The sequence below is a fragment of the Arvicola amphibius genome, chromosome 4 (assembly GCF_903992535.2).
Source record: "Arvicola amphibius chromosome 4, mArvAmp1.2, whole genome shotgun sequence".
NCBI classification, from domain to species: domain Eukaryota; kingdom Metazoa; phylum Chordata; class Mammalia; order Rodentia; family Cricetidae; genus Arvicola; species Arvicola amphibius.
The window spans coordinates 87,396,348-87,411,551 of NC_052050.1; the positions used below are offsets into that span (position 1 = coordinate 87,396,348).

Genomic DNA, 15,204 nt, shown 5'->3' on the forward strand with positions numbered 1-15,204 from the left:
AGTACTGTTTCTGGGCAATGCCCAAACAGCCTGCATTTATTTCTATTCTTCAGATGCAAAGACCTCAGGCCCAGACACCAGGGCAGGAAACCATGCATCTCCTTCAGCCAAATGAAACCCACAAACATTCCACATTTACAATGAAGCTTGAAACCAGTCAAGCATTTTTTATTATTATTAAAAAAAAAAAAACAACCAAAAGTCTAATGGTATATAGTCTCTACATGCTACAGCTAGGTGTTCACCCACTGCCCCCTCACATTAAACACTCACAGGAAACAAAAGCCAACACTAGGATCTGTCAGTCGGCCTAGGGGGTGTGAGAGGAGCTGAGAACCCAGGGGTCCCCAGCACCGTCTATGGGCAGACACATACAATAGGTCACACTGCCCAGAGCCCACTGTTTCTGGAGGGATGCCAGAAGCAACCTAGCTCCTCAGTGGCCCTGAAACAGGAACTGTGTACGGCTAAGGTGACCATGGTTTATCACACTCCCCCAGTAAGAGAGACGCTACTAATAATTACAGGGCACAAAGGCATTACGGGCATAATACAGACACCTCCGTTGCATTAGAATTGCTTATTGCTGTAGTAAGCCTGGTGGGGCACCTTTGCTCTTAAAGCAGAGAAGCGAGAGTGAAGGCCACTGGCGATGGTACCGGGTCTGGTCTGCAGAAGGATGAAAGCTAAGCCCTCTTTCTGACTGGCTTATTGTGGAGAAGATGGAGACAGGAAGGAAGATGGAACACTCACATGTGAGGGGCTTGGTACCTCAACTAGATAGCACCAGAGACCAGGTATCCCTGTCCAGAGCAGGAGGTCAGAAGGTGGCCCATGAGCAGGCGACGAGTATGAACCATTGTCTTAACTCTGTAGTTCTGCTTGGGGTCAGATCAGTCCAGCTGCTAGAACCCTAGCAAGTTAGGAGCTATTCTTCCAAGCAAAGGCAAGGCCTCAGGCCTTGATGTAAATTCACTTCCTACCAATTCAGTCCATGCCCCACTGAATCTTTGGTCTGCGGTAGGATATGGCTGTCTGCAGTACACAGAAAAACCCTGAAGGCCAGTTTAGACAGCCAGGGAAGGGGTTGAGATTGCCACACTATTCAAAGAAATGGCAAGGCTTCCCAAGGTGCAGACTATGTCAGCACTGAAGAGCTTAATGGAAGGACAGGAGCAGAGACACTAATTAATGTTCTTGCTTATCTGTAATGCTAGGATGGCGTTGGGGGCCCCCGTGAATGCTGGCCAGTGCTTTCCTGCTGTACTGCACCTCCGGTGGGCAGCTTTGAGAGGGTAGGGGCAGTTTCCTCCTCTCTCTCAGAGCAAGGTTTTGGTAATAAACACTGGACCGTCCTTAAGTCTTGGGGAGATTTGGCACCTGTTCTTTACCGAGGCACACGTGCCCTCCACTTTCCACCCACCACCCAAGTCCCCAGTGGGTTCAGAAACAGTTTAAGCCGTAGAAATCTACTCTGTGGAGCAGCCCGGTGGCAGAGGCTGAAAATGACTGTGAACGCCTGGCATGGCTCTAGCCATTTCCTGGCAGGATATAAAGTAGCTGGAGCTCAGACCTCCCTCCCCTTGCCTAGGACTGGGGCCATGCTATAAACACAAACGGCCAAGAGTAACTCTGGCCAGAAAATATCAGCAAAGTCTCATTTTAGCAAGCAACTGTTTTCAAGTCCAGGTCTCCAGAGGTCTTCACTACACTTGCTCTCGGGCAGAAACAATGAAGTCATGGAGCCAGAGAGCAGGGGCCATCCACAGGGGCCATCTGGCAGGTGACCAATGTTTAGCCAGGAGGTTACCGGGGGTAACACCTAAATTCAGAAACTGGGTCACCTGATTGCCTGCAAGGACTATACACATTTCTCTGCTGGTGGCCAGGATCTGGACAAGGCTGGATGTGCCAACACCCTTCACACCTTAACTTTCTCATTAAGTATTGGTGCTGATCCTTGTCATCTCACAGGGCTGGTGTACAGATTAGTTAAGGGGGGCGATGGCAGGTTTGTGTTGGTGATCTAGTCTGTGATTGGCCCATTGCTACCATGGTCTTGGAAGTTTTCCAAGGCAGGGATGGAGGGAGGTCTGGCATAGGCTCCATCCCAGAGGGGTGACCATAGTCCTGGATGCTGGAAAGCTAAGTCCCAGGCAAGGGAAGCTGGAGTCACTAGCTTTGCAGGCCTGCTCACTTCTGGTTGACCAGAGCAATGACGACCACTGTGGCTGATGGAGCTTGCCCCAGGAATCTTCAGGCTGTGCATGTGACCCACGAAAAGGACAGTGACCAGAGAATGCACCTTGCACACCTGCAGTTCACATCAGCACAAGGTGAGGACAAAAGGCAGAATCTAGTACCTGCTGCAAAATAGGGACTGGTAGACTACTTGAAAAGGTCATGGAGAGCCAAATGCAAACAAAAAAATAAAACAACACATAAAAACAAAACAACGATTAAAAAAAACCCTTTGCTTCTTCAAAGACCTGTAAAACAGCTTCATGAAAGCTATTCAAGTGAAGGGTGTCCTCAAAAAACAAAACAAAAGCTGGGAGACTTCATGCACAGTGGGTATGTGTGCGTAGCCTTGAAGAAGTGCTAAGACTTGCGGAGCCTCCCCTCTCTCTACCTGGGGCTGTCTCCTAACGCCCTGGGCACAGACTAAGCAGGAATATCCTTGAGGAGGTGCCTCGCACCCTGGCCCAGTATTCTGAGGGTGGAGCTAAGCAGAGGAAGAGAGTCATGGTGGCACCACGGGTCAGAGGACAGCAGCCAGAGCCAGAGGGGCACAGAGAGGGCGCTGGGGAGGGTGCAGAAGAGATCTGCTTGCACAAAATCTTTGGCACTTCAGGTAAGATGCAATCATCTCGGGAAAGAGGGTTTTGTGGTTCCTAAAGCACGGGTTTAAAAAACGGTGCACTTGAGAGAGAGACTTCTGGGGTAGATGTAGAACAGGACCGGGCGGCCTCTTCTGCAGGGTCTTTGGGAGGGGATGGGTTCTGCTCTTTCCACCCCGCCCCTCTTTTAAAGGAAGCCTGTTCATAGGTACAAGTTGTTCTGGGCTGGGAGTTAAAAATCTGAGTTGTTTTTAGCCCTGTAGTAGCTAAGCGGACCTCTTGAGGTCTCAGTTAAGTCTGTTAGTCAAAATAGGGATGGTCTACCGTGGGCTTCTCCCTGGGAAAGAATATTAAAAAAGCTAACTGCTCACTGGGAAGCCACGCCAGCCCAGGGCAAGAGTTGTGGCTACTGCTGCGCTGCTTAGTTTGCCTCCGCCCCAGCTGCTGGTCCTTAGTCACCAGAGCCTCCTTCAAACCACCGAGGGACACTGTCTCAGCTTTCAGTATTACCCTTCTGCGCATGGGGTGCCAGCCTACAAGTTCTGTGTCCGCTACTAAGGATTCAGGGCATGCCCTGCCCTGCCATGGAGAAGCAGCTACAAGTCTAGGGCAGTTACTACTGCCCCCTGGCTTATACCAAAAGGAGGTTCCCAGGCCACCTGCCCTGATACCCAGTCAACCCCTATTTCTTCCCGCATTGGCTTGTTCTTTGCTGGGAGAGGAGTCAGGCAGGCCTGTACTTCAACTTCCTCCTCCCTCCTCTTCCTAGCTAGTATGTCCTGGGGCCTGTAGAGCCCGGGTTTCCTCTTCTAGAAAATGGGTGTGATGGAATAGTGGGAGCTGGGTGAAGGTTTGGACATGAAAGCAAAAGGCCAAGGACAGTTTGGCACCTACTGGGCAAAGAAGCTCTCATAGGCCGTGCCCCTTATTTAAACAAACTTGGAGACTCTTGTTTTAGGGACTGGGGGAGGTGGGCAGGAATGTAATTTAAGAGTCCTAGATAGACCAGAGGCTGCAGTAGTGAAGCACGCCCCATTAGGACTGATCACGGTCCAAGGCATACAGGAGGCGGGATGACCGAGTTAATCTCCAGGACCACTTTCGGGCAGCTGCATCTGGTCAGGACTTAGAAACAGAAAGCCTGGAAGCTGATTCCTTCAGGACGCAGTTCTTACAGGTACCAGGCATTCTGGCAACAGTGAACAAAGCCACTACTGGGCTTCCAGAAACATGGAGAAGTGAGTTGTCACAGACTATGTGGGCTGTCCCTCTGTGCCACCTCTGAGCACCGAGGTGTAGTCTGGAAGCTCTCCAGGTGACAGGTCTCAGCCTTGGAGTTCTGAGAGTGTCACGGTCCTGCACCTGGGTGACAATACCATTGACTAGGAGTATGGGTACCACTAAAGAGAAAAATGCTGATGTGGTTTCTACCTGGCTTTCTAGCCTTCCAGGGGCACCACAACAGGAGACTCAGACCCCAGGCAACAGGACATCACTGCACCAAGCATTCTCCACAGCACCCCAATGGCCTCCTTCCTTGGAACTGTGTGGAGACTGATAAATTAAGATGCGTATTAAATACGTGGAAGAGGCCAGCAGGGACAGCGGGGGTCTCTCTGGGCAGGGTGGGGGAAGCTAAGGTTTCTTCCGGAGGTAGTTGGAAGGAATCCAGCCTTCCCAGGAAGGAGCCCCGCTGAGGACCTGACAGAACCACCAGCCACTGCTGCTCTTCTCCCGAACTTCAAACACTGTCCCTTCCTGGAAGCTGCTGGTGTCTTCATCTCCTTCAAAGTTGGCCACAGCCACATACAGTGAGTCCTTTGGGCCATCGGCATTGAGGAAGGGGGCTGCTTTCTCTCTGTTTTCTCCCACCTTGCCAGCTATGCGTGGCGCCAGCCCACCTTTGCCTCGCATGTCATCTTGGCCCACCGAGGAGTTAGAGAGGAAGGGTTTGGCTTTCGGAGGGACCAGGAGGGCCCGGCCTGGCACAGGAACGGCTCTGCTTTCATTGGTTTCACGCTGTGGGCCTCTGACCTCTGGGAGGGGCCTACATGATAACGGTGAGGAGGAGGTTTTCTTGGGGGGCGGGGGTCTCCGAGGTGGGACCACAGGTCTTTGCTGGGTGGCTTCTTGGACAGGCACAGGCAAATTCTTGGGTGCAGGGTCTGTGGTCTTGGCTGGCCTGGGAGGGGCTCTGCAGGGTGACTCCTTTGGACTCAGTCCATCCTGCCGGCCAGACCTGTCCTGACCACGGCCAGGTCCCTCTACCGGAAGGAAGCTTCGGTTGAGGGCTGTGTCGTGACTCCCAGCAGCATGGTGGCTCTCCCCGTCTAATAAAGCTTTTTCCTGGGACTTGGCAGGTCTGAGCTTGCTCCTGAGGTTGTGTATGTCCACTTGATCTTCACTCTGAGCTGGCTCTGTCTTGGGGGAAGGAGTTGGTTTGGGCCTAACCTGAGGTCTAGACTTCAAGAACAGATTCTGGGGAGTGGCTTCTACCTTCTCCTCAGGCAGCTCAGCTTTGGACCTGGAGACAGGACGGAGGTTGGGCTTCTTCACTTCTTTGGCCAACACCTTGTGACCACATTCTAGCCCCATTTCATTTTTTAGTGGGAACAACTTGCTTTTGTCAGGTTTGGGCTCTGGCTTCCTACTGTCCCGGGCTGGCGGAGCATGCTTGGCTGGAATCATTGGCAGAATCATGCCAGGGGCCTTGGGGGAGGAATTCCGGAGTGGCTCCAACTTCTGCCTCTCCCTCTCCAGCAGTTCTTCTTCAGATTTGATGATGGATTCTTTGCGTGGAGGGAGGCTGGGCTTCTCCTCTTGTGTGGGGTCTGAGATCTCCTCATAGCCTGCTGATGCAGACAGATCTGAAGATGCCTTTCTTGGGGACTCCTTTCCCCCCTTCCAGTCCTTGGACCACAGCATCCCAGAGTCCATAGGACCATGTGGTGCCTCAGGCAGGGGTCTGGAGGGCCCCACTGCTTCTGGACCCAGGTTGTTCTCCATTGCAGCTGTATCCCCAAGCCGGAGCTGAGTCATCTCGTGAGGCAGGGGAGCCAGGAAGTTGGGCCTTGAGGCACTGCTGGTCTTCTTGTACTTGTCAATAAAGGTTGCTGGGGCCCATCCCTCCTTATCTTCCATCTGAATGTACCACCAACCACTTAAGCTCTTCTCAATCACCTAGGAGTGGGACAGGAAAGGTACTTAGTAGGTCTGAAGCCACATCCTGGGCAGGGTCCACAATTTAGGAAAAAAACCTACATGAAACAGGTACCCCGAAAGCTGTATTCCGACTCTGCAAATCCTCCTACGAGGTCTAGGTCTACGCTAGACCAGCGTGGTGGTATGAATGAGAATGACCCCCATAGGCTCTCTATGCTTGAATACCTGGTCCCCAGTTGATGGAACTGTTTGGGAAAGAATAGGAGGTGTGAGCTTGTTGGAGAAAGTATGTCAGTGGGGATGGGCTTTCAAAAGACTTGTGCCATCTCCAGTCTCTCTTTCTCGCTGCCTCTTGCTTGCGGATCAAGAAGTGAGCTCTTAGCTGTTCCTGCTGCTATGGCTTTGCTCCGCCATCATGGACTCTTAAAACCTCTGAGGTTGTAAACGCAACTAAACACTTTATAAGTTGCCTTGTTCATGGTGTTTTGTCACAGAAATAGAACATAGAGATAGAAGCAGTTATGGACACTATCAGGACACCCCATCAAGGTGGGTTCTCATTTATATTGACTTTTGAGATGGGGGTATTGCTACATTGCCCAGTCTAGCTTCTAATTCCTGGCTTAAACCACCAGCCTGCCTTAGCCACTTGAACAGCTGGGATTAAAGGTGTACACTGCCATATCTATCAGGTTCTTGTCCACTTCTGGATCGTGACGAGGACCCTTTGAAAGATATGGCTGACGTGCCTTAGAAGGCACCTTTGGGGGAGGGGTACTGACTGACATCCAGCCCCTCTGCACCCTGGGCTTTCCCTTTCCCTTCTGTGAAGTGGGAAGCAACAGGGATCCATGCATAGCTGCCAGTCAGCTTGGGAGGACAAGGCCATCAACACAATTTGCTGCCGAAGTACAAGGCAAAAGCCACAGAATGGGAAAACTACCCTTGATCCTGGCTTCTTAGGCTCAACACTAGAGACTAGAGGAGCTGGCATTTATAGCAACTACGCCATATGAAAAGCGGGAATCTTCAAACACAGGAATCACACTTAGGTCGATGATACACTATGCTTACATTCAGGGCACCAGAGGCCGGTGGGATAAAGGGAGTTTTATCTCTTATCTCCAGCTCTCCCTCACGCCCATACCCACTGGACTGAATGGTGGGGAGAAATACTGATGTTATTTAAGATATGATGGTTCCTGTGTCTTTCTGATCCAGTATCATCTGAGTGAATTCTTGGGGATGAACAGTACACAAATTGTATGCAGTGGGCTGAAGTGTGCCCCCAAAGTCCTATATAGAGCACCCTCCTTCAGCACTCCAAATGTCCCCACATCTGGATAGGGCCTCTGAAGAAGTCACTGGGTGGAAATGGGTCCTAAGAGCAGGCTCTAGTTACCTAAACTGATGTCTTCAAAGGAAGAGATTTGGGAGCACAGAGTAAAGGACTGCATGTGAGGACAAGGCAGGAAGGTGACTATGGGTAGACCAAGGAAAGAAGCCACAAGAGGTACCCGTTCTGCTGCACCTTGATCTTAGACTTCAGCTCCAGCACCATGAGAAGGAAAATCAGTGTTTAATCTAGTCCATCTGCAATATTTTGGTATACGGCAGGCCTAAAAGAACCAGTACCAGAGATTCCCCAGCAGGTTCTGTACACAGCAAACCTGATGCTCATGACCTTTGACCTTCCTGTGATCCAGGGATCATCATCCCATTCTACAAATGCAGAGCAGAACCTCAGGAGGGCTGAGGACTGGGCAGAGGGTTCTGGAGAGGATGAATGGTGGGGGTGAGAGTGAAGGTAAGCAGCTGGGCTGGGTGGGGGAAAGCGGAGGGCAGGCAGCTGGGCTCTAAGGACTGCCAGACCCCGCCTCCTAGGAAGAGCCAAGCCTGGCCTGAGAAACTGTTTGAGGAGTCATAAGGAATGAGGCCTGGCAGGAGGGACAGCAGCCATGGAGTCAGCTCTGGGAGGCCAACTCTGGGGCTTGCGGTCCTGGGTTTCAGCTCAGAGCTATCCCACTCGAATGATGAGAGCCGCAGTAACACCCAATGGCAGGACTTACTAATGCCTGAACAAGCAAAAGTGCACCATCTTTGTGAACGCACGCAACCGTACTTGGTAGGTGTTGCACTAGCAAATCAGAAGGTGATTTCTTGGGAAGGTGGCCAAGAAAAGCTGAGCTGCACAGGCGGGAGTCTAGCGGGACTAACAAACAGGCGACTGGCATGCTATTATACCCAGTATGCTGGGAACAGTTAATGTCACCACTGGGTACACAGCCTTCATCAGCAATTCAACTCCATCACTAAGACAGTGTGAGGAAAGGAAAACGGGACAATAAGGACACGCAAGGGAAAGAAGAGTGACAGGAAATCTGGCCATCTGGTTATTATTTATTTTTTTCTTTTGAGACAGGATCTCACTATGTAGCCTGTGCTGCCCTGGATCTTTCTATGAAAACAAGGCTGGCTCCAGCTCCAGGTTGGACTACTTCTGCCTCTTGTGTACAGGGATTAAAGGCATATGTACCCATGCCTGTCTCCTGCTTCGGTTCTTAAACATGTTCTTGTTGGTGACAGAAGCCACATGTTATGATGAAAGAAACAAATGCAAGGTCACAGGAATGAAATGAAAGAAACCAGACAGATCTCAGTTCGAGTCCCTGCTCCACCACTTACTAACTCTACCCCGAGATGAGCATTTATCCACCCCATGAGCTGCATCTGTAAGACAGGGTGATATCAATCTCCCAGGCCTCCCATCGAGCTTCATTATCAAGTAGGGAGGTGGAGACAGGAGACGTGGCCGGAAATTCACATACAGAGAGCAGCAGCAGAGAGACTGCCTCAGAAACGAGAGAACCAACTTGTGGAAAAATTGTCCAATGACCTCCACATGCAGTGAGAGCCGTGGGCACATGCACAATAAATAAATCCTTTTAAAACGGAAAAGAGTGGCTGGAGAGATGGCTCAGTGGTAAGAACACTGGCTATTTTACCAGAGGACCCAGGTTCAGTTCTGGCACCTCAATGGCATCTCACAACTATGTGTAACTCCAGTCCCTGGGGATCTGATGCCCTCTTCGGGCCTCTACAGACATGAGATACACAGACAGGCAAGCAAAACACCCATACACATAAAAATAAATAAAAATTTAAAAAGAAATGGAAATACAAGCCAGCTACACAAGGGCCATATATTGTATAATTCCACTTCTAGTGCTGGCTGAAAGGACAGACAGGGTGTCTGCTAAGGATGTTGGAACCAGAGGGTAGTGATGGTTATGGAACTAAATAAAATAACCCCAATTTTACACTCAAGTTGGCTAACAGTTTGGAATGTGATTACAAAGGTATAATCATACCTTAATAAAGCCATTAACCTCGCCTCCCCTCCCCCACAGCAGGAGGTAAAAAGACAGAAGGCCATGCTAAGAATAAAGAACCACAGCAGGTGTGCTCACCTCGACCTTCAGGCCGGCCTGGAAGCTGATGCCGTCTGGGATGGTGGTCTGGAACTCTGCAATGGTGTAATACTCTTCTTCCACCTGGGGTGGGATGGGAGGCTTCGGCAGGTTGAGGCCTCGAGGCTGGCAGGATTACACACAGTGCTGACTGAGTCAGGGTGGGATGAAGGGACTGGGGGTACACAACGTCAAGGCTGAAGGGGTGCTGGGAAGCCTAATTAGCTTCTGAGGGGCAAACCAAGAGGATATGACTGTCACCTCCTTGTTGGGGGTCTCGCTTTCCCTTTAAATTTACAGAAACAGGAGCAACGTGGGACATCCAGGTTCATTATGAGAATTTGGGAAAACACAAGCATGTCTGAAGGTAAGAGGCAGCGAGGCTGTGGGAAGACCACAGGTCTTTGAGTCAGGCCCACGTGGGCTGAGCTGGTGAAGGGCCATGTCAAGCCTCCACTTCATCTCCTGTAGAACGGGAATCCTAATGCTACTGGCCCTTGCCATGATGATTAAACCTGCTACCGAGTGAAGCACCTGGCACATTTATGGTAATGGACAGGGACCCAAGAAGTGGTAGACATGTTCAAAAAGGCCCCTTTGTGACCACTAGTGTTTTACAGTTTGAATATTTGTTTACATAGTGAGACATCCTGGGGCTAGGATCCAAGTTCAAACACAAAATATATTTATGCTTCGTGTATATTTAGCCCAAGTGTAACATTTGACGACAGATGTTTTTAGTGAACCTAAAACATGTTTTGACTGTGGTCCAACATGTGAGGTCAGGTATGAAATTTTCATTCCACTCTTTTGGTGCTCAAAGTGTCAAGATTTTTAAAGCATTTGAGGTTTTTGGATTAAGAATGCTCAATGCATTCTGGTTAAAAAGGTACCTACAGGCAAGGCATGGTGGTGCAAAGTTTTGAACCCAGCACTCAGGAGGCAGAGACAGGTAAAACTCTGAGTCTGAGGCCAGCCTGGTCTACACAGAGAGTTCCAGGCTAACTATATATATAGTGAGACTCTGCCTATAAATAGGTAAATTAATGAATAAATAAATGGACTTATAGAGTTAAAAAATGGATCATAATACCAGAATGTCACCACAGACAAACCTGTGCTTCTAAGCTTGGGCCTGCTTCACATAAGCTGCTTCATGAAAAAGAACTGCCTGGAAAGAACTGGAATATGTGGGGTCTGCTGGGTAACCCAGACAAGCCCCAGGCCATGGGAATGGGGTCCTAAGGCAAGTGCACACTTACAATGGTCATGTCCCGGCGAGGAGGGGGTCTTTGCCTCATCTTTGGTGATCCTATGGGGAAATAAGATTTTACTCACACGCAGAGTTCCACAGACAGATCCCCAGCTGTGGGAGCCAGGTGGGGTCTCATCCCTCCCCTCTCCCAGGAGCCATGTGTTTGCGTTTCTGTGAGCCTTTGTGAGAACAGCCTGGCTATGCTCTCCCAGGCTAGGCTCACCACGCTCCATCAACATGGCCTTCCCCAGGCCCTTTTTCTACATGGGAATAGATAAATGGCACTGGTCCACCAGTAAAGGGAGACTGTCCACGCAGGGCATAAAGCATGGACACAGAGCTATACAAGGCTGGGCCCAGACTCATCCCAGCACAGCACAAAATTACTGTTGGATTCCGAGCCATAGGTCCTTTTCTGTGGACTAGCCTAACGCGTACCTCTCCTGGCAGCTGGGGTAACATGAAATACCGATTTCCACATCTACTAGAATATTAGAAAATACAACAGAGTCTTAGCCAAGAAGTTAGCTGCCTATATAAGGCCTCATGTTTCTAGACTTCCTTGCAGCTGGTATTGCCACGTGACTAAGTCCAGCGGCATATGGGGGAAGGTGGAGCATTTGAGTTGATCCACTCCCCACTGCCTTTCACTGGCTGGACAGTGATGGGCCACACTGAATGATGGGAGCAACATGAAACAGATGCAGGAGACCGAGATCCTTGACCGCATGAAGTATCAGCATCTCAGCTGTAGACACAAAACTGCTACAGTGTGTAGAATGGCAATGAGTCTCCAGTTCAAATGAGCCACTGGGGTGTGTGTGTGTGTGTGTGTGTGTGTGTGTGTGTGTGTGTGTGTGTGTGTGAAGACGTTGATTTGGTATCTGAACAGCTTAACAAAGTCACATTACTCCAGATTGCATTTGAACCCCTAGTATTAGTGGACTATGCTTTGAGTCCAGAATCACAGAGCCCTGCCATGGCTGTAGCACCCATGAAGCTCTTCGCACTTAAGATGGTGCAGAGAACACGGTACTTGGCTCAGCGCCCTTGTCTCTGTGGGAGCTGGAGTCCTTTGCCCACAGATTCTTGCTTCAGGACCAGCACAGGATGCTGGGCACTGTGCTGAGGCCACAGTCCCAAGCACAATGCAGACACCCGAGTAACCCCACTCTCGGGTATGTGGGTAAGACCCATAGTAAAGTATACACAGGGAGGTTCTGAAAAGCAAGGTGGGTGGAGCACTGTGGTGGAAGCAAGCCCAACATGGGGTCGACTTTTCTCCCTCTGGTTCACACATGAGGCCATGGAGAAGACTGGAGGGGTATGGACCTTGGGTTCAACCCCCAGCCCCACTGTTACCAGGTAAGTGACCTTGGTCTCATCACCTGCTGTTCTGATTTTATTTGTAAAACAAATGCAGTCCCTCAGAGACTGTCGGAGGAGTCGGTGAGCTAACCAGGAGACCCCCGATACACATTAGGAGCTGGATCATCATGACACAGTGGGACAATCTAGGGAAGGAACAGTAAGTACACTGTTCAGATGCTATAGCTTGCTGGTCCTTGGGTGAGCTATTCAAGGTCCCCAAGTTCTTACTTTTACCTGCAGGATATAAGGGCAATGTGGGAGGCACTCTAAACTCAGACAGACCTCAGCTGTTTGGAGCAAGGGTGTTACTCACTCTGCTTAACATCACCATCTGGCACCAGGCGACCTTCAAACCGGCCATCCCTCTGGTTGTTGAGCAGCTCCTTCTCCCTTCCCAGAGCGTTCTGCTGCCGAGAAACACCGTCCAGGTCGAGGTTCCCTGAGTGGGCAGATGAGCTGGGGCCCAGCTTTGGGGGCAAGGGCTCCCCACTGCTCTTCTTTAGGTAGGAAGCAGGGGCCCAGCCCTCTTTTCCCTGGAACCTAGGAGGAAGGGGAAGGATTCTGGTTAGGGTGGTCTGCAGGACCTTGGTGGTAGTGAGGGGGCATGACTCTATCTATACCTCAGGTTAAGGATGGTGGGTGTGGTGGTTTGAAAGAAAATAGCCCCCAAAGGAGTAGCACTGTTAGGTGTGCCCTTGCTGGAGGAAGTGTGTCACTGTGGAGGTAGGCTTTGAGTTCTCCTATACGCTCAAGCCCACACCCAGTGAGACAAACCACTTCCTGCTGCCTGCAGGACAAGATGTAGAACTCTCAGGTACCTCCAGAACCATGTCTTCTTACACACTGCCATGTCTCGCCATGATGATAATGGACTGACCGCTGAGCAGTAAGCCAGCCCAATTAAATGTTTTCCTTATAAGAGTTGCCGTGGTCATGGCATCTCTTTAGAGCAGTAGAAACCCTAAGACAATGGGACAGTGAACTCTAACGACTGCAGGCCAGGAACACGCAATTCATTGCGCTCAGATGACACCTAAGCCTTCACACCAGCCTTCCAGGCCCTCCCCATCAGCTGCCTTTCTCAGCAACCACTGGGTCCCACATATCCCCTCTACTTGCAGTCTCCCCAAAGCACCACTGCTTGTCACTTCCCCACATTGCTGCTTTTGGTGGGCCTCTACCTGGCAAGCTCCCCCCTCCTTCCTGGTGTTACCTTCCCTCTTCCCAGGCTTTACTTAATGTCATTAAGTCTTCTTCTGATCCCCAAATGAGGCCCAATCTCCACAATGGCCCGCTGGCTTCTGTACACTCTGTAATCTCAGCATCTGCAAAATGCACTTGGCTGTGGCTTTCCTGTCTCCTGGTTAGAATATGAGCCCTTGGGTATGAGCAACTGGGTATTGGTGAACTTAATACAAAACAATGAAAGGCCAAGAGGACAAGCTGTCAATGTCAAATCACATCATGGGCAAGCATCAGAGCTGTCCCCTACGGTACCACTGTGATGGTGACAACAGTCACGACAGTGACAGCCAGCGCACTTGGCACCTACTCAGTGCCACCCTAAGCACTTCACAGCTATTAGTGTGTTTGAACCCAGCCAACCTTGGCAGGAGGGATACAGGCCCAGTCTCTCCCCTGCCCCCTCGCTTCCCAGCGAAGGTTTTTAAGCACCAACGTGATCCCACCAAAGGAAAATTCCACAGCTGACTTCATGTGACGGATCATAGTCAAAATGCAGCTGTATTCAATTTGCAAGAACTCATCTTCCAGCTGCGCTTATAGAGTGTATACACAACACAGTGAATCTGGGGTTTACCAGTGGCCCTCCTCATCCCAAGACACCACATTCACACATGCCACATTCCCCAAAGACGAAGACATTCCAGGTCCCGAAGACTTCTGCTCCCACGCATTTCAGATAAGGGGTTTTCAGCCAGAATTGGAATCTGGTTTGTAAAGACAAGAAGCCTGAGACCCATTGGTGTTAAACACCTCTCTCAAGCTTACAAGCAAGTCTGTGGCAGGCGTAGACTCGGACCTCTTAGCTTGTTCTGTGTGACCTTTTATCAGCAGTTCCAGCCCCTGGTTCCAAGTCTCACACGGACAGGGTAGGGCTCTATGTTGGTTGACACAAACATGCTTAGAATGGTGGCGCTCCATGCTGGCTGCCACTGAACTGAGGAATGACAGGGACTCAGACACACCAGCTCATTGTCCCTAAAAGCGGTATCAGTGAGGACAATGATTGCTTAATCCTCACATGGCAGAACTTGGGCTTCAGAAAAACCACTCAGGTCTGTTTGGACCACAGATGTACTGGAGCAACCCCACACTGGCTCACAATAGCCCACAGCACGGATTTCTTCCGAACGCCACACTTAGTGCCATCACACTGATGGTGGCCACAGGACACTAGGTATTTACACCATGGAAATCAGCCAACCCCACTGAGAGCTACTAGCACCTTTCCAAACAGGTGCTCACACTTTTGGGGAAAGAGTATAGACCCAGCGGATAAGACATGCTATATGGCAGAGACAAATCTCATTAAGAATCAGTTAAAGAAGGTAGCCGTGGTGGTGCACACCTTTAATCCTAGCACTCAGAAGGCAGAGGCAGGTGGATGTTTGTGAGTTTGAGGTGAGCCTGGTCTATAAGTTCCAGGACAACCAGAGTTATGAGTCCCATCTCAAAACAACAACGACAACAACAACAACAACAACAAAAAAGACCCCACAAACCCCCAAACAAACAAAAACCCGACAAAACAAAACTACTTTAAAAAGAAAATGGCCTGGGTTTCAGTGAAAGCCAGATCATTTGTAACTGGAGGCAAATTTGCAAGGAGATAGAAATCTGTACAATTAAGCATCTGTCCAACTTAAAAAGCCCACTAAGATGGAGTAAGTCTTGCTTTACGTGGAAAAAGCTAGCTGAAAATGCAACAGAATCCACATCCTCAGGCCATCGTTTGGGGCACAGACAGCAGACATGGCAGAGTGAGCAGGCTCTGGGGACACTTCCCAGCTTTGGATGACCCTGCACCTCACCCTGACAACTGCCCCCTGAACTCCATAGCTGTGAGTTCCAGGATATGTTACTC

At 50.2% G+C, this 15,204-nt stretch overlaps 1 protein-coding gene across 1 annotated transcript in view; it reads right to left on the reverse strand.

The window, feature by feature from the left end:
* Window positions 1-226: 226 nt before the first annotated feature.
* Sh3pxd2b (SH3 and PX domains 2B) overlaps window positions 227-15,204 on the reverse strand; it is an 83,524-nt gene continuing 68,546 nt past the window's right edge. Inside the window, exons 10-13 of the mRNA XM_038327157.1 lie at window positions 12,412-12,638; window positions 10,735-10,784; window positions 9,473-9,598; window positions 227-6,020 (exon numbers count right to left, since the gene is read on the reverse strand). Coding sequence (XP_038183085.1) covers window positions 4,476-6,020; window positions 9,473-9,598; window positions 10,735-10,784; window positions 12,412-12,638 — 1,948 coding nt within the window. The 3' untranslated portion in view covers window positions 227-4,475. The remainder of the gene's footprint in view (window positions 6,021-9,472; window positions 9,599-10,734; window positions 10,785-12,411; window positions 12,639-15,204) is intronic.